Genomic DNA, 21,295 nt, shown 5'->3' with positions numbered 1-21,295 from the left:
TACAATCTAGGACATTTTATATGTATGTATGATAAACTCGCCACATCTCTTAAACTAAGCCAAGCACCTTATATTATTGATGGCCGCTGAACACTGACGGATTTGAACTGATTAATTAAAATTCTTAAAGAAATTATTCCCATCATATTTGTGAACGACACTTTAATTATCTTGATCTGTATATTCAAGAAAACTGATGTTCTTAACACAATCACTGCTCCTTAAGGGCCGTTTTAAATAAACGAGTGGGAATTTAAACTATTTTATGCTTATATATTACTTGTAAGTGATTATTATTCACAAATACATCGAAGGAATGAGTTAAAATTGGGCGCCTACATAAAAAAAATATTTATGTCTTTTACTCGCTTTTAGTGTTTACACAAATATTAATTTCAAATTTAAAATCACTTTACCATATCCATGGAAGGAATATCTTCCACCACACGTACCTGATCGCTAAAATTTTTCATCTTTATTGTTATACAATATATTTTTTTTAATTAACTGTTTTTTCTTAATATTTTTTTAATCAAAAACGTATATAGACGCTACAAAACATAAATATGTAGCTAACATATTGAGTTATTCTTAGTAAGCTCTTTCATTTGATAGCCATATGGTGGGACATAAACTCATTCACTCAAATTCATTTTGGGTTTTCTGCTGAATCTAGAACGACGTCACCCACCTTATCACGCATTGTCACTCCACCAAACGACTAAAAATAATTTCAATACAACCGATACATGATATCTGCTTCGAAATTGAGTTGCAAGATTCCAGCGGAACAAACAAACATACACAGACATAGTACACCTTTCAATAATTGCATACATTTATTGTATTTAGACTAGCTGGGAATCAAACCCCATTTGTAAAACACACATTAAAGCTACGATTCCATTACGCCCCATAATAAATTCAATTATAACAATAAAATTCGGACAAGTAACATAATCTTAACATTAGGGAATTTATATTAAGCAAGACTTTGTAATAACCGCCTCATAACATGACACTTATCTTATAATATACAAAACTTTTGGGTTATTACGTAAAGCAATAATATAAAATTGAAAGATCGTAAAACTTTTTTTAAAATAAATAAAATAATATCTAGGTAATTATTAAAGCAAAAGTGATCATTTAACATTACTAGCCAATTTATTTTATTTGTTAAAAGATTCAAAGAACAGACTTGCTATAAATTAAAATAAAACTGTCGACTTTCTAATGTGCTCATGTTAGTATTTACATAACTTTACACTTATTTAATCAGATTAATAATCTATAATACACGAAAGACATTTTCAAATATCTGATATCATTATAGTTATTTACCTCTTTTCAAAATATGAATAAAAAAAGTAATAAGAATAATTCAAGAACTCTAATCAGCGGCCTTTCTATTTATCTTTAATTTGTACACTAATATGTGCTCCCGACATCGGATATGAACGTCTATGACACAGATTACTTAGTGCCAGCATGATGCCGGTCGTTGCCAAATGCCTTTGCAAGATAATAATCATAAGTTTCACTATCAAGCACATGTTCAACAGCCATAGAACAAACCAGTGTTAAAAAATATATCAATTAAAAATATAATATTATTTAAAAAAAAATTCGTGTCTATGCTTTAAGTTTCAAGTCTTAAAGTATTCAATTATAATAAATGAATCAATTCAAATATATAAAAAGATTGTATCTAAGACGCCATGGTACATGACACACCATTAAATTAATATTAATTACAGCTCATTCAAATAAAAGCAAAGCGAAACTCGTTACGGCGCGATCAAAGTTGTGTCAAGTGTCAAAATGAGTCACGCCATATTTAGCGCCGCTTCAAAATACATTAAATTTTTATTCGTTCGGAAATTTCACTCAAAAATTTTTATTAAATTTTTAATAAGTTGGTATAATTGTACTGATTTTAGTTGGTGTAAATTATTTTATTAATTATTTTCGTCTATTAGTAGATTTAATATTTTCAGCAATAAAGAAAGATCATTTTAAAAAGGTTTTCAAGACTACTCTAATTATTGTAACGAATAAGATTTAAGCTTGCTTATTTACGAGGACCAGTAAATTTAACATAATTAACTGTCAGTCCTTTAAAATATATAGACCATTATGGCAAAAGGAATATATCAAAATATTTGATGAGTTCAAGCTATTAAAATACTTGACACCTTTACTTTAAGAACGCATTTCCTTTAATACTATTATACATTCGAAGGTCTTAAATTGCTTTGCAAAAATATTTTCTGTATTGTTTTTAGTATAGCTCACTTACTGAATAAATTGTTTTGAATTTAACCTATCTGGCTTATTTTCGCACTTAAGGAGAAAATTTTATAACAAAGAGACGGGATGACACTTGGCTTCAAAATCGAAACTTGCGTGACACCCTTAGCACAAAATTATGAAGTATTCTAATAATATCAACAAACACAATATAATAATTATGTATTATATAAAATTCAGAGAATTTCAAATAAGATAAAATTTACAATAGCTGAAACATCTGAAAACAAAAGAACAATCCTTCTATGCTGAAATGTTTGGATCGCGTGCTATATATACATTACAATGTATTGTTCAAAGCACGGCATCACGCTTAACGAACCATCCGTAGTATATTTGGTCAGTATCTAGACAAATAGTCGCTAATTTGATGGTCTTACAACTAACATCATAAGATTATCTTGAACTACTTTGTCGTTGAAACTTACCTCAAATACATATTAAAGAAACGATGCAGGAATCTCTTAAAATTTTATACACTTCAAATAAAACTGTAAAAGTTTTTTATATTTGATATTAAATAATTATATTTATAATAAATAAAACAGTGGCACTTGATTAAGCTCAATTAGATTACAATTGAATTTTTCCATTTATAATATGTTTACACACAAATGTATTATATATTTAAGAATTGTAGAATTCTGTTATTATATATATGTATTATAAAACGAGTCACTATTCGCATGTAAGTCCGTCATAAAACCAAGTTTTATGAACATACACGCTTGATAGCTTTTCTCCTATCTATATTTGGGACAAATCGGTTATGTTTGTGCCGATATCGCGACCGATTTGAATGATATTTGTATTTGATTATTTAAATCGAGACTTTTACAATAAATACACGTATTTCAAACCATAGTTCTGCACACACAAATACACTTAATATAATAATAATAATATAACTAGCCCTTAGAGAAAAAAATAGCAATATGCAGTTGTTATCATAACTCTAAAGTTATAATAGGTATTCTGAATTATATAGGTTGCTGATTCTCAAATTTAATCAATTGTAATAAAAATTATAGCAATTGCACATTGAGAACAAATGACTGAGGAAATTTTTTAAATGTCGAATATTATTTATTAGTAAATCATCTAAGAAAATAAAATACTATGCAAGATTAAACGAAGTACCTTAATCAATGTATTTATCTCAAGAATGCTGAAAAGTTGAATGCAAATAGAAACAAACATCTTCTTAATTGCCAGGGCCCATCTCACAGTATCAACAACATATCACCCATTTAAACGAAGTGCAAACAAACAAAGCGAACCAGTCTGAAAGATATCTATCCGCATAATTACACACCGTAGGAGGTGATATATCGCCCTCAATATTTAGATAACACGTCCAATATTTTATTGAGAATAACTTTGTAGTTCAAGAGACTTTACAATTAAAAAAAATAAAATCTATTTTGTCTTTATAAAATTACTCAAATGTTTTTTTTATCGAGTACAGACAGTATAGATGTTAATTGATTACATTTTTATAATTATTTAAACGCGAGAGTTTCAAAACAATGTTTAAGTCCCTTTTATATTAAGACTATATAAGAAGATATATTTGAGGTTTATTAATTATTTTATCATCACCGTTACCTTTAACGAAAATTTGTTATAGTCATTTTTAAAAAATCAGTATAAGAAAAAAATCGTGGGAAATATATTCACAATAGTAGCCGCAGGATAAATCCGAGGAATAATTCAACCATTAATTCCTTTATCTTTGACGCTCGAAAGTAACAACCAATTTGAGAACCTTTACAAGGCTCTGATTCCTTCTTTTTTTCGACACCTACAAGTGTAAACCCCTGCTGTGATGTACAATGCACCTAGAAAATATCTCACGTAAATATTTATTTCGAATTTGCTTTTTATTGTTAGGTACTTAAAGGTTGTTTTTCTGTTATGGTTTTAAAAGGACCGTTTAGCAGTTGAATACCGCCTGCTGATTCAGACGCATCCTTTTAAGAATTGTTTCTGAGTTTAAATATGATTTATAATTAGCTCATTACGATGCAGAGAAATTACTTTTGCCTAATATAGGTATTTATACAAATTTTCTTATTTTCTTATGAACTATATATATTATAAAGATTTTACATCATATTATCTGATCAAATTCCATTAAATCTAGGTACATTTTGATAACCCGTTTCAAATTATGGCACGTCCGCAAATTGCATTTACTGTGTTTCCCAAACTGTCAACATAGTTTGCATATTAATATTTTAATTTATTATTTAAATCAAAGTATTAAATATTAAAAATATAATTATAAATTAAATAGAAACTTTAACGTTGATATTGTATGAAAATCACATAGAATATTGATATGATGTACATATTTTAAATTAAGCGTCCATTATTAATGAAGATGATTTATTAAATGTGTAGATTTATCTGTTCGTTCCTCTTCAATCTACTAAACAACACCATCATCTTAATACGTATAAATGAAAATTATAGCAAGGTGATAATAAATTGCAATCGATTTATAAGAATGTTTTAAAACTTTTAACACGAACAGAGTTGCGTGCGAACGCTTGTTGTGTACGTTACAATTCTGCTAACACAAACATTTTGGGAACCTCAGCAAAATAGCAATGTGTCATATCATAACATAATGTAATAAACAGAGAGAAGTAGTGTCCGTCCGATCGTGTCTATAGTAACGTCAAATACAACACGATGTTAAGATTTATATGTGGCTTAATATTATTCTTATATGCTGAAGGAACTTCTATAAAAGGTTAGTTATATTATATTTAGCTGTAACACTCATATTTACTATATTAAAACCACGTTTTTTATGGCAAGATAGCATTTTATTCTAATAACTAAGTTGGTCATCTGCCCCACGTGCTTTAAAGAATTTTACTTACAACATGTGATAATCATTAACATAAAATAAAAAAGATTATTTTTTATATAAATTTCTTGTATTTTTGAATTATAGAACGTCAAAACTTATCTATACCATTATATGTTACGGTATTGGTTTTTGTTCATTTTATTGTCAATTAATAAATATTGTAGCCTACATATTTTGGACTGAACATATTTACATCAATTTACATGACTTCCAAATGTTAGTTGTTAATACAAGTAATATAATTAATTGCACAACTAACATATTAAATTTTACAATGAATTATATCGGAATGTGTGCCCATTGTTTGTTTGGTTTAACAAAACAGAAACAATCATGTTTATATTGATAATTCTATTAAATGACGTCAGCTTTGGTAATATGAAAGTCATTGTATTAACAGTTCTGCTACTAATGACGAACCATTTTCCCTGACAAACCAAGTCCTAGTCCTAATTAAGTGCCAATTTATGTGGACTTATAATATCAAATAAATGAACTACGTTATGCGAATAGAAAATGTAAGAATTAAAAAATGGAATATTTTGATAGTTCTTTCTACTTTCTTTTTTCACTGAAAAGTTTACTTCTGAATGAAGGAATTGTGAAATTATTCTTCTAAAATACTAACCAGCTGCCAGTTTAATCAGCTTCATATTTAATAAATCGCTTGGATATTTCAGGGCTATATTGTAAAGATCCAGATACGGGCAAATTATATGCAGTGAATTCGACGTGGCAGTCAGAAACATTTTGTGGGAACTACACCTGTAAACTTAGAAAGAAGAATATAACTCAAACAGAATATACACCTATTAAAAGAATAAATTTAACAGCGGATACATTAAAGAAACATCAAATATTCGATGATATGACTCTTAGTCCCAGTCAGAAATCAGTGAAAACTGTAAAGAATGATGATAATTTACAACCAGTGTTTCATAAAGATTTAATGAGTAAAGTTAATGAATTAAATATTGAAAGTAACAGCGATGAAGATAATAATGACAGATATTTGACGGAAAAAGAAATAAAAAAAATTACTGAATTACTACATACTGTTAAGAAAAGCGACCTAGAAGCAATCGTAGAAATATACAGCCTAGCACAGGATATATATAAAGAAATAAACTCGACGACAGAGAAACCTTTTGAAACATCTCACAATAGTAATGAAGATAAAAAAGAACATGTCATGAAAATATTAAAACCTAATTCACAAGAAACCGTCTCGTATTGGTATGAACCACTACATCATCACAATGCTAAAACTAAAACAGCAGACTCTAAGGTCGAAGAGACTTATCCATCTCCAGTTTTACGTTCTTATCCACATCCATCATCGTACTTCAAAAACCCTGGAGCTGACAAAGATTTCGGGAAGTTGCCCTATTACTATCCTCTATCAAATTTTCAAAGAATGTCATCCTACCTACATAACAGATTCCCTTTTGCAATCAATTCTCCAGCACCTCCATGTAATAGACAATCTCAAAACACAATTCCACAAACGTTATTTACTCAACCAATTCCTCAAAAGAAGATTTACCCTGAATCAATAAGGCATCGAGAATTGCTACCGATGCAACCTGCACTTCTTCCTTATCCATTTTCCTACGTAAATCACTACAATTTCAGTTCTTACCCAGGAAACTTCTATTACAATAATTATCCATGGGCCCAATTAAACAGCTTTAAGAGATATAATAAGAATCCTCAAAATTTAAACTACGGAACATTTGTACCTCAAATATCAAAACCAGAAGAAGTTGTCAAGAGTGTTGAATCAGAAGACAAAAATGAAGATGCCGTAAAAATTATGCAGGATAATTATGAATCAACTGAAAATGACGGAAAGAAAAATTTGCCAGAATGGCAAACAGATGAGCTATCAAAAAACATATTGGAGGAAGTAAAAGCTAATATATTAGAGAAAACGAAATTACTTAAGCCTCTGTCCTTAAGAAAAAATATTAAAATAGAAAAGGTTGGCAAAGTCATCAAGCTTGACGAGCTATCGAGATCTAAAAGAGATAAAGTCTGGGGAAAAAAAGTAATTGATGATAAAGAAAATATCCAATTTGAAGCCTATATCGAAAGAAAAACGTAAGTTGGTATAAATATTTAATGTTAATTTTAGTGTCAATTTTCCTAAGGTAATTTTTTTTCAAAACAATTATATAAAATTGTAAAAAGAAATAAAAAACATTTAAATAAAAAGATTCCCTACTTAAGAAATCCCAAATAGTGTAAGATAAATTAAAAACACCTGCGAAGGATGACAAATTTAAGGAATAAAACCATGTCCAAAAAACTTGACAAATTAGAGCTAAAAACTAAGGAATGCGACCCTTTGTCTTGACAGATGTAAGCTTCGGATCTCTGTTTTTAAGGCTATAAACCCAATTGAGGTTCTATAAAAAACATAATGGACAGATTATCTGGATATAAATATAAAAAAAAATACCGCTTAGAACTGTTTTTAATAGACTCTTTTAATTTACGTAACAACTTTATATTCACGTAAGACTCTTTTAATTTACTTAACAACTTTACATGTATTTCTTATCTCCAAAAAAAATCCTAATATGTAAAAATAAATACACGTTTGGCCATCAGTCTTCCACATGATATGATTTAACAAATATATTTAATCTAAGTGTGAAAATTCAATCCATTGTGGAATAAATAAAATTACTCATTTAATATAAAAATCAAATACTTCTTTGTTGCTTAAAGGCAATACAAAATTCTGTTTTAAGCGTAAATTTCAATAATGTATAAGCAACATGGTATCTAATTTAAGTTAGCTCGTGTTCGCAATAATTGCGTTAGGAACAATTACTACTTGAGACTATTCCTATACTATTAATAGTTATTAGTTAGAAATACACTAACTTCAGAATTTATGATTCTAGGTGCGAGTCGAATTTCGAGCCTGGATTTTTTAGCGTCGGTAACCAATCTCAGCCGTATCCCGCTTGCTGTCCGAAAAAGATATCAGTTGATGTGAATTATTAGATCTTGGATATGAAAATATTGTAATGTTTGATGTAAGTCTATACCAGGGCCCTAGTAGGTATCCTTCATTCATTTTATAAGGCTTTAGGTTATAGTATTTTAACCATCAATCCAACATTCTATCCATGAAAACACATTAGTTTGACTATAGTTTCTTTTATCTTCTCATAGATTAAAAAAATCTAAAATTTATTACATAAATACGTTATAATATTAAAATAAGATATAACCACACAATACTTCTATATTGATTTTAGTCCCTTTACATAAGAATGAGAAAATTAATTAAGAATAATATCTTCCTTCTATATGAAAATGATAATTCCAGAATGAGACGAGTGTTGATTTACTAGGATTCGATTTATCATACAAAATTCACTATAATTTATGACATTTAAATTTAAAGTAACTGAATTCTTCTAAGTCTACACAAATTAAAAATGTATCAAGTTCACTAATAAGAAAGGACATTTGTTAAAAACACATTAGTCAATCCGTGCATCCCATTTAAAGGATCCCATAGATAGTCCCTAATTTTAAATTACAAAAAAAAAAACAATAAATCTTAAGTTTGCCCCCACATGGAGTCACTACGAGGATGTATTGAAAATTCCTTCTTATGTCCACAGCGACAAGAATTATAGATGCACCATGTTTATTACTTTTTAATTTCGACTTTTGTGTACGAATGAATTATACCCTTGGAATTAATAAGCCATGTTATCTTTGAGTTTATTTAACAGTTTGGTGTTAGGGAATTTCTCTTTTTGATTTGATCTTCAAGTGAGAGACATTCTTCATATTAATTTTAAAGTTATAATTCATATTATGTGCTTATGCTTTTCCAACTTAAGACTTTATATTTTTAGAAAAATATATCTCAACATAGAAAGAAAATTATATATATGTATATTAAATAGTGAAGTAACAACCAATTCACCCGATCAATTTCATAGCAAAACTCACCCAATTCCGGTATAGAGATCATTCCAGCTAATGGACTGTGACCGTAATGTCATTATAAAAAAACCTCACTTGAGTTCGGGTTCACTTAAAAAAACATTTACCCTTCGTAGCTGTGACTTATTGTAAACCGTTAGAGTGAGATGCAAATATAAGTTTGTCAAAATGGAAAAAGGATGCAAGTAGCACCCGAAATATGTAAATTAAGTTAGTCCCTTAATGTCGGACATTATTTTTTTATCACCGTCCAAATAAAGATATGTCTGTTTGAGAGCAATGTTATCTTGGAGTAAGTTATAAAGTTTTGGTTTTGCGTTCTTCCATCTTCATTTTATTATCCCTTCGTAGTTCGTACTTTTCTTCTTCATTTTGTAGCGTTGAAATCTTAAATGTTGCGCCTATTTAGTTTAAGAAACTAAACTTAATCATAATAAAAGTTTAAAAAATTATGTTAACTCATTGAAACTCTATATTTATGATTCAGTAAATATAATGTCTTAGCAGTTTGAAAGTTATAGTAGACGATGTTTTCACGCTTAATTTCCTTATTCATCACATTAATCCCTTCTTCCTCTTCATATTTTTACTTTATCCATTCATCCATCCAGCCACCTAGATGGTAAACAGAGACCCCCCGAGTTTGTTTTTAAAAACATTATACAGATCACATACCAAATTTTGATATGACAAGCTCTACCCCATAGCCGGTTTAATCCCTTGCCTAAGGTAAATTAGGGTTAAACCAAATATTTGTATAAAAGGTGTTATCAGAAACACTATCGCAAGGGATTAAAAGGACGGGCGATGTTTTATACTTTAACAATTAAATCTTGAGATAGACAAATTCCACAAAGATTTACAGTCGGTTCATTTGATAAGTGTTTTCCGAACACTTTTTATGTTTAAATATACTTAATATTTGGTCTTAAATATAAAAGAAACATAATTTAAAAAATGGTTTGATGTAAACTTTAAAATGAAATTGAATTTTTGTTTCGCAACAGATACATTTGCTTGCACATGCGATGATAACAATTCAATCAAACAATATTTATTACAGACTCCATTAAAACCTTTAACGCTTTGTTTAGCAAAAAAAAAAATATTCCTAAAAATATATCACCTATATATTTGTATATTTAAGTTTATTGATATCTTCTTTTTGTTTTATAAATATAGCTAAATCAATAGAAAATGGAAAGCCTTAATAAAATGTAAATCACAAAAACTTGATAAATTTAAGGTTACGGAGTCCTTATTTTGAGGTCACCTAAATCACTCTCTGTCATTGGACACCGTTAACTGTATGTGTTCCTAAAAAGTTTGGATACGAAGAGGATAAAGCTCAAAAACTTCTACCTTCCCTGAAAAATTATCGCAAAAGACCACGAACATTTCGTATGATTAACTAGAAGAAAATGTCAATATTATAATAAGTCTCGCATTAAAGGAATCGATTGACGTAGTTGGAATAACGGGCTTTCTAATGAAAACTAGGTATACTGCAGTAATTAATATGTGAAAACTTTATAACTATTAAATGTTCCTTCGCCTTGATTAAACTTCTATTTAGACCAATAAATGATTATATCCTCTTCTATCTTAATATTTATTACAAAGGGCATAAACACAAGGAAGAAAGTGAATAAAGCAAAGGAAATTGTATTGAGTTAAACGGTTTTTCTAATTGTGATTGCGTAACTCGATATTTGGGAGATTTTTTTTGTGTGAATGGTGGAAAACGAGCAGACGGCCTTCTTGATGGCCGTTAAGTAGGCGCCGTTGCCCATGGACATCTGCAACATAAGAGATGTTATGGATGCGCTGCCGACCTTGATTGTTGATGTAGGAGGAAAGGGTCGGAATAAGGAGAAAGGACAGAGTGGGAACAGGGAAAGATTAACCGGCTCTCACAAAAGACTACTACAGGCCGATCTTCTGTGAGATTGTGGTACTTCCCCGATCGAACCAGCCAATGTTCGATCTGGAGTAACTTGACCATAGCTAGGCTCTACCACCTCTCGAAATGTGGATTCGAATCTTGATAAATGACGAATATTTCAATAGATATTTTCTAAAAGAATTATATTCAAATATTAACTCAAACACACTAAAAAAGGATATATATTATTACATAGGTAGACGGGAAGTAGTTTTGTGAAACAAAATTTTGAATGGTCCAGATGTAGTAAATATTTATATTGGGTGCTTAGACTGATTTGGGATAAGTTTGTTTAACGAGTAAGGTTCATGGAAATTTATGGATGGTAAATAAAGTATAGGTGTTCTTAATATTGATTTAAAATATTGTAACATAATTTATAAAAAACACAATCGATGAGTGAAAGCAAATAAATATATATATAAATAATATACATTTAAACTTTTTTTTGTTACAAAGATATAATAATATTATTAATTTTATTCCACGACGTCCTTTATTTTTTTCTACGCAATATCTATCGAACAAAAATATTGAAAAGACTTAATACTAAATTATTAACAAAAAAAATATTAATATACCTCCCAATAATCGATGAGTCAGATCCATGGAATACTTCACCAAAGATAAAATAACACCATACATTACAAATCGAACCATTTTGATAATGTTGAGAGTAAGGATGGGCATTCCTTAGACATTGATTCGATAGCTTTATGATTCATAACTCAAATCTGTGGTGTAAGTTGTGGTCATGGATAGTACACTCTATACCCATAAATAAAGTCAAATAAATATATATATATATATATATATTTATTTAATTTAACGTAAGTATGAAAAACAATATCTTGAGGACAAGTTGTAACTGAATCTTCAGGCATATAGTCATTTTTTGATTGAACTTATAAAAATATACATATATATATATATATATATATCTAACAATCATTTTGAATGGTATAATTAACAGCCTATACTTATGCAATACTTTCGCAAATAATTTAGTATAATATATTAATTACGTATAAACTCACATCAGTTTTTTTTATCTATTTGTGTTTTAGAACAAGACATATCGTGATTTATTACAATACCTTTCTTAATATATATTATGAAAATAAAAGGTATGTATGTTTTATAAGTGACCTGTTTTATAAATCAATTTAGATTTTTAACACATGCTAGAAGTAATAGTTTTGTTTTAACCTTTGACTTGATTAAAATATACGAAAATTTTAACCTTTTTGAAGATACTGTATAATATATAGTTATACTTCCGAAGTTCTCTACAAATAGAAAGAAAAGAGAATGAATTTTTTTTAGGAAAACAAAGTAAATGAAAAACATAATGACGTTGTCATTATCAATTTGATTTATTAATTAGTTTATGAATTAATAAATAATTTCGCTATTTATATTAATTCCAATTATTCAGCGGCGAAAACGAAAATTTTACAAAATTTATTTTATATTTAATTAAATTAAAGCCCATTACAAAGGATCATTTTTTATTAAGCACACTGTATATGTTTTAAAAAATGTTGCTGTGTCAATTATAAAACTATGTATGTAAGGAACATAGTTGTGAAATAGTTCAAATAAGGTGCTCACACATATTAGACTTATTTAAGTACAATCAAATCATAACATACAAGAATAATAACGATTTTTCACTGTAATTAAAACACAAAAAATAATAAATCAAAGATATAAATAATGTTGTAAGTAGTTTTAGATTTATGGAAATTTAAATTCTTTCGTGTTCCAACATGTTTGTTTAGTTTTATAATTATACTTTTAATCTACCTTGATAACGCAAGGGACTAGTACACATGTTAATGAGGTATTTTTAAACAAAAGTCTATCTCTCTCATTCAATGGGTGACAGATAAAGACAAATATAGAGCTGACTAAAAGAAGCTTAAAAAGTAATGTTAAAAATCATTTATTGAAATATGAATTCTATTATAAAATAATTAAGACAACATTTTCAGTTGTCTGCTATAGATATCTAAAGTAACCGCTTAAATCCTTATGAATTATCAAGAAGATGGGATCAGATCAAGGACAAAAGACATCCCCGGAGAGACCAAAAGTAAACTTCCTGATGAGAAAAGGGTTATGACTTAATTTATTTTAATACAGAATATTAATTGCAGCGAAACGAGATAAATTTAGTAAATAAATGTATTTTTAAAGGCTTATACATGTAAATTATTTGTTTGTCTCTAGAATGATAAAAGTAAATATGAAAAAAATATATAAAAATTAGAACAATTTCTTTCTGTTATATGCTTGGTGTAACCGAAAAATAATCGCGTAGCTCAAAACATAATTCTCTCCTCCCACGCAGAAACTAGGTCATTTGTAGTGAACATTTTTCTATTTTATAAATAAAACGTCCACAGAACGATCTGTTTGAATGAAGGTTTTGTAATGAAATAATCATATTTCTTCTATTTTTTATCACATAGAGTCGTCTTGTATGAAACTATTAAATTTAAATAAACACGCTAAGGTTAAGTTAATGGAAATTATAAATAAATTTATGTCAAAAAATATTTCTGACATTTACAAGGTATGCAAATAAATAATCGAATTAAAATTCAAATAGATACAGAATAAACATTTTATCTACACGAATTGTATTCAAATCTGCAATCTCAGTAATATAGCGACTCAGTTGCTTTGAAATAAACCTGTAAGGCTTTAACTTGATTCGTTAATCTAAATTATAATGTGATTCTATACCGAAACTTTTTTAATATACAATATATTAAATATATATACAAATATTTAACTCACTCCAATATATTCCTTATAAATACAAGTTGGCCAGCTATTTATTAACCCACAGTCCTGTCTACAAAACGAACTCTATACACAAGACGCCATCTGAATGCACACTAACCGCTAATGACCACAGATCTTTGTATAGCGCATGTTTTCAGGTCACACTTCTATAATACTCGCAGTCGTTTACACATAAGTGTTTGGTAATGGCTTAAAAAAATGTATTTTAAAAACACCAGTTTGTGGAAATGCTGCTGTTTTGTTTGCTATGCTGTACAATGTACATATATATTAAATGCTCGTTTCGCCCCCATTTGGTGCATGTTTTCGGTTTAAAATTCCGTTTCATTTTATAACTAAACAAATTTTCTTCAGGCTTTGGTAGTTTTAGCATTTTGTATTGCCTATTGATATTTTATCTGTGATAATTTTGTGGATATGTTTTAGTAGTTTATAAATTCTCTTTGAATTCATCTATTTACAAATATATTGTCTATAGGTCATAAACAAAGCTTTATTCGGTTATTAGGTTTTGAGGTATTCTCGAACCTTAACTTTGGAACTAAATCTAGTTAGTCCAAAACCAAGGTCGCTGCAAGAAATCTCTGTGTTCTTGCAATATTACTTCATTACCAAGAGCCGGGACAGCTTCTGTGTCTATACAAAGACAGGCCCGTTTTTGTATTAAAATACTGCTGTCACATTTGGGCAGGCGCTCCCATATCATACCACACTGCTTTGAACTTAATGGAAATATTAGCAAAAAAATATTTTTAAATTAAAATCAATCTCTTCAGCTACACAGATACACCTTTGAGAGTGCATAGGAATTACTCTAGTTTATTCCTCCATCCTCTGTTTTATCATATGCACGCTGGTCTTTTACTGTAGACCTTCCTCGCATTACCGAGGTAAGAAACTATTACTTGCTAATGTGTATTTCAACGAATTGGGACAATCTGATTCCTTCTTATTATAATATAGGTATCTTCGAGACTAGAGTGAATATGCTGTTACTGCGATAGTGTATTTGTCATTTGCAACTTTCTTAATCATTTACGCAAGAGGAAACTGTGGTATATCCAATAACTGTGGCCATATTCAATAACACTGTTGATTCATTTACATTTTATACTTAATTTCAAGGTATTAAAACAATATAAAATTTAAAAAGATATTCCCTTTTCCACCTCCAACAGTCTACAGAACAATTTACAATTTAAGCTAAAAGCAAGATGGCGTCCCAGAGGGCATCAAGCCCGGGAAATCCCATCGAAATTTGTAACAGCGTGTTATTATATCAGTTTTAAAAAAACGTGTTATGAAACGAGCAAAAAGATGAAACTATATAACCTATCACTTGAAATTCACAAAAGTTTCAGCTTAAGAGCTACAAATTTTGTCGTAAAATGAAAAAGTTATTAAATATTTAATCGAAATCAAAATAAAAAATCAAAAATCTGTCTATTAGATTATATCAAACATTCTTACATAACCTTACTTATTAATTTAATTATTAGCTACAGGGTTCTATATCACTTATCGATTCTTTACGACCATTTCATGAAAACATAAAAAAATTAAACAAAGAAAAATGGTTTTCTTAATTATAGATTTTTTTTAAAATAACTCTAAAAAGAGACTAAATGAGATCGGAAAAAGAAAAATGTATAAAAATATTCGTATATCTAGTCGTAGTAGATGAATAGAGATTTGAAACAATATTTCTATAATAGTAGGATCCAGCAAGCCTGCAATATCTAACGTCCGACAAATCAGAAAAATATTTAAGATTAAGTCATCCTTGAGTGTAAAAACATAATAATAATAATCCTAGCCTTACATCTGTTCAACCAAAACCTAAAAGGTTGAAGAAGATTAGTTCAAAAAAATAATATGTATCGTATATAGAGATGTATAAAAGTTACCTGTTTCAAAATTAGAAAAGTAATACTTGGAATAAAAGTAATAATAGTATAATATAATTAGTTCCACTTTCACTTTATTGTGGACGGTTAGTACAACAACATTAAGAGATTTTACGACTAAAAATCCTTAGTGGCTTTTTACATTTTGTCATTTATAGGATCATTACTTAGATAAATTTTATCTTTATTATACATAATTTTCCTCTAGAAATAAACACATTCTGCAACGTCATATTTGATTTTATTTCATTCTTATAAAAGGTAAATGTATCATTATATATTTTCTTGAAAATTGATACTATATATATATATTTAAAGTATAATGGTATTTTTAAACTAATTAATTTATAAAATTTTTATTCAACAAACGCAGGGAAGGTATTTTAACTACAATGAAATAACCAACTGTCCCTTCTATAAAGAGCCACATGACCTCAAACGACACCGTAAGTACAAATTCCACTGATCCCTCGATACACCGCGGCAAACAATTAAAACGACAATGGACTAATAATGATATAGAAGTAAATGGTATAATAATCAGTATTAAATAGTATTAAATCGAGTTATTCTATTCCAAAAAACATATTTATTGTTTGATTATCACAATATTTAATTATTTAATAAGAGACAACATATTGCGTTGATTAACATTATTGTGTCCCCTCGTCACGGCCAACATAGTGTTGTACTCCATTTTAATTTTGCTGCGACATAAAATTAATTTTGCGTAAATTCAATTGTACTTTGTCAAACAACTAGACAGGCGTGTAATAAAAATATTCAACGCTTTAAATTAGAACAATCCAGAGCAATTATGCTTAATTATGTTTTTTAATTGCTTAACATTTTCCTCTTTTGAACATTCAACCTTCTGTTCCATCAGATTTTTAAGAAATATAAAATATGTTAATTCTAGGTAATAATTGTAAATTAATAATTTTTAATTCTAAATAAGTTTCTACGACATTTTACAAATTTAAGATTATTTTAAATGCTTAAATTAGTTGTTAATAATAATTAGAAAATTATAAAATCAAAACAAAAATGTTTTATTTCGGTAATTAAAATAATAAAAATATATCTGGCTGGCGTTAATTTCATAAAAAAAAAACAATCATAAAACATAAAGTCATCCAAAGAAACGTGACATCAAAAGTTTTGAAGCGAAAGAAAATTTCAGTCTTTTGCAACTTTACTCATGATTTAACCTATATACAAAGTGGGGTGGCCCACTCCACAAGGTCGCAATAAAACCGGTTTTTCCTGTTTTATTTTTTTTTCAATAATCGCTCTAAATATCTATAATAATACGTTACTCATATCTGCTTCATTCTCAATAATTTCTTTATATTGAATACTTAAGTTCAAAAAGTAAAATGACATACGTAAAATAGGACAACTCGGTAATATGTTCAACCTTACAATTAAAATTCAATTACTAGCTTCTATAAACTATAACGATTATTAAGTGTTTTGTTTTAATTACAACTACAATTTTTTATATTATTACAGGGTTAATAATAATTCACGTATAGAATATTAAACGATTCCGTAATCTTCACACCGGATCCTACGAAATCAGATTCTGTGAAAGCTAAGAATTAATAACACATAACCATCCCTAAAGATCTCTATCGAATATCACTTTCAATGCAAGGCAGGGTTCAAGTGAGCCAAGTCACTAGGAATTACAAAATCGGTGTAAGCTCAATACCCTGGGGGCCTGTGAAACGAGATTGGATTGTCAACTGACATTGTAAAGTGCTGAGAGTCAAAAAGACGGTCAATCGTACAATAAAAGAATCTCGTACGGTCTGAGCTGGTTTCAGAAAACAAAAATTCGTTTGAATTTAAAAGAATTCCCGTACATTTTAATAATTTCCGAAGTATTATGACGTGTCGTTTCATTAAGATTGATTTATCTGAAGTATATACTACGTTATGATAAATAAAAATATTTTATCTAAAGATTAAACTCAACGTCTCTGTGTAGATATATATATTTGTATATTAAATACAATTCAATTCAATTGAAACAATAACAATTAATTAATAAATTAATAAATTTTATTATTCCATTGCCACCGGCCGTGTTTCGTACTCAATCAAAAGGTAAAATAACTTAATTGAGTATTTGAAAGTGCCACATAAATACCCCAGCGATTAGCAAAATCAATAGACCTCAAAACGGACAGGACCACGGATAAAAAAACAGCTCAAATTGAAAACCCCTATTCAGTTAATTGGGGCACATTGCTACCCAATCTTATTATAGAAATTAATTCATTTATTCCGTTCACAGTAATTAGTATTCGACCTACGTTTGCCGCATCTGCTCTTTATTGATATCCGGACGTTTGGGTTTCGCTGAAATTTATGGAAGCATTCCTTTAGCATTTTCTTACAGCAGATGCTGACGAGGTTTGTGAATGACAGTGGTTATTAGGATTACAAAAAATATATTGGGGAAAATATGTTACAGATCTGTTATATGTCTGGGAATTAATGGGTTTTGTGGTGATTTAAGTTTACTATAACCGCTCTCCTCGGCTCGGTTTGGTTCGAGTATACATGACTATGTTTTGTTGGATATTCATAAAAAAAGGAATACTGCTTATTTTTATTTTTGTCTATCTATCACATGTCGCATTACATTCCTGTTTGTGAAATACCACTTGCTCTTTCCATTCCTCTGGTATTTTTGGTTTAGTTAAGTTTATTATCTGAACATTTTTTTTATTGGATAGCAAAAATTGTAAATAGAATATATGTATCATTAATTTAAACCAAACTCTCTGTTTGAAAACAGCACAAAAAAGCTTTGTAAATAATAAATCACACGCATCGAACCACATGTAGGAGACGAGAGAAAAATGTTCTTTCACGATGTTTCCGTTATCAAGGATTCGATTTTATAAAGGTAATAATCCTCTTTGCTTTTACTAAATTTGGTTAAGTATTATGTGAATAATAATCATATAAAATTTACAAAATATATAGTTTTTGTAGTAAATATAGTATTTACTTTAAAAAAAAATAATTGTAACATTTACAATATTTTAGATATTAATTATTTTATTTTTTTCATATTAAATATCTACTACACGTGTGCGTTTGTTTTCGCTACCCGTTTAATCCTTTAAGATGATCCGTTTAAAATTTAACCAGTCACGAGTCACTTTCACCAGATTACCCACCAATCAGAGCGTTGCAAGTTCATTTTCAATTAAGACATTGTTTACAATCTATTGTTATTTGAACATTGTTAAAATCTACAATGGGAACAAATTAATCATTTGCCTTGAAGATAAATTTACTAGATGTGTACGAAGCTAAATTTAGCAATGACGTTATCAAATCATTTCATTATGAATATTATTAAAAATTACACTAAAATACATCCAATCAATTATAATATAATTAAATTACTCGTTTAGATTAAATTTAAATACTATTATAATAAAACAAGAACGTAATCGGGTACTGAATGTGTATAATATGAGAGCATAAAATATGAATTGTTAACCTTAGATAAGGCATAAGTTAACATCATGGCTAACTCAATTATAAATTCCTATAAAACCTTTTTGCTTGTAAACGACTTTCTTAACGAGCCTGCAGTTGTCAGTTGACGCTCTTAAGTGAAACGACAAAACATTATTTAAATTTGAAGCACCACTTTCAACTCGTGACAAATGGTATGCCATTTGTCAAACTTTTCATTTGATGGCTTTTATTGTAACCGGATATAGTAAATATATAATTGGTATAGGCTACATTTGTAGCTTTATCTTATATGCGATATATTTACTTAATTATTTAGCATGTTGATTAAATTAAGATTTAAATTATACAGGTATAAAGGAGTATTTATATATATAAAATCAGTATTTATATATATACAAGGAGTATTTATATATATTCAATATTTATACAATGTCTAACATGAAAACCATAATTTTAAGAATTGTAAAAAATTTCTACATTTGTAACTCCATTAAAATTGCTAAATACAGAAGATATTTTATTGGTAAATCGTTCATGATCGCACTCAGAATATCAATACAAAAGAAAATTAGCCGAAACACCTCGGGGGAGAGAAAAACTCTAACGAACGATAACTCAATACAACCAAGAGTCGACCTTAAGCCATCCAGAATAAGGTCTAATATACAACTCCATTGAATCCAACCATTTATTCTAGAAGAACAAGATGCCAGGTGTATTTTAATGAAAACTAAATCTTAAAACCTTTTTATAAAATCCATTTTCCTATATCATATAATGTTAATGCTTTATTTTTGAACTCCGGAATAGAAATATTCGGGTCGCATTTAAATTGTGGGTTAAACAATTAAACTCTCGCTTGAGAACCTAGTTGACCCCTGACTGAACTGACATTTATTTGAAACAAGATTTGAACAATATTAACTTACTAACACGATTACTTAAGGTCAAATAATAATATTTCATTATTATTTAGTAAATCAGAACACACACCACAACCTTATTAAAGAAAGGAATTCTAAATAATGTGAATAAACAGGATCATGTAAAGTTACATTCAAACACAAGCTGAAAAGTGATTTAATAATCTGTTGTCCGCTTCTTAATCCAAAGCCTTGGATAGCCGACTTACATCATACAAAGACCACACATACAGCATCTCAAGATAACAGGCACACGCGTAACAAGCCTTCACAGTGAAATATATGAACCAGCTAACCACGATAAATCCTAAAGGTTTCTTAACTAACAAAAAGCTATTACCCAAATATATATAGATAATTTAAATAAATATTGTAAAACTGATTTATAATAATAAACATTTAGTATGAACGATTCCTTAAAATCTAAGTTATAGTGATATTTGTATCAAAAATCGCTACAATTTAAGAACATTTCCAAAATCGCTGTGAAGCCGAGGACGGAGGTGACCTTCCTTTAACAATTTTCTATACAGTAATGAATGGCGCGTCAAGAACAGGCGCCGAGCGATTACCGCGCTAGAATTAATTTCTTCTATAGCCGCTACAAACATTGATTTCCAACAATAATTGCTTACTCAGCTCAATGAAGTACGTTATTTTGTAATTAAAAATTGCTCTAATTCGAATTTCATTTATAAAATATATGTTCATTAAAGTCGAGATAACGTAAATAGAACCTTACTAGTAATTTCATTAACGGTTCTAACACTGTAGAAATACACTTTCACGGCTGAAACAGAAAAGAAGAGGGTTCGATATCGTAAACTATGAAATAACTTTGTATGAGAGACACTAGGTAAGTTGTTTGAAAGATTTTCTTCTGACACTCTTTCTGAATCCTTAAATAAAATATTGAAACTTGACAAAATTGTGCCGATTATTCAAGGGTCTCATAATTTAATTACCAAAAAATATCTGCGGATATACAAAAAGTAAATATGCAAATGTTCTACACCCC

At 28.8% G+C, this 21,295-nt stretch overlaps 2 protein-coding genes across 8 annotated transcripts in view; one reads left to right on the top strand and one right to left on the bottom strand.

Annotated features, from left to right (window-relative positions):
- The window catches only part of LOC116773705 (protein madd-4), a 197,792-nt gene that overhangs the window by 96,181 nt on the left and 80,316 nt on the right, over nt 1–21,295 (bottom strand). The gene's annotated exons all lie outside the window — the stretch shown is intronic.
- Nucleotides 4,972–9,596, top strand: LOC116773707 (uncharacterized). Its single transcript, XM_032666213.2, has 3 exons — nt 4,972–5,074; nt 5,878–7,300; nt 8,113–9,596. Exons 1-3 carry the CDS (start codon nt 5,014–5,016, stop codon nt 8,213–8,215), a joined length of 1,587 nt encoding a protein of 528 aa, XP_032522104.2. The 5' UTR covers nt 4,972–5,013; the 3' UTR covers nt 8,216–9,596.

Source organism: Danaus plexippus (assembly GCF_018135715.1).
Source record: "Danaus plexippus chromosome 22 unlocalized genomic scaffold, MEX_DaPlex mxdp_33, whole genome shotgun sequence".
Lineage (NCBI taxonomy): Eukaryota > Metazoa > Arthropoda > Insecta > Lepidoptera > Nymphalidae > Danaus > Danaus plexippus.
Note: the sequence above shows the minus strand (reverse complement) of the source record. Positions and strands in the feature narration are given on the sequence as shown.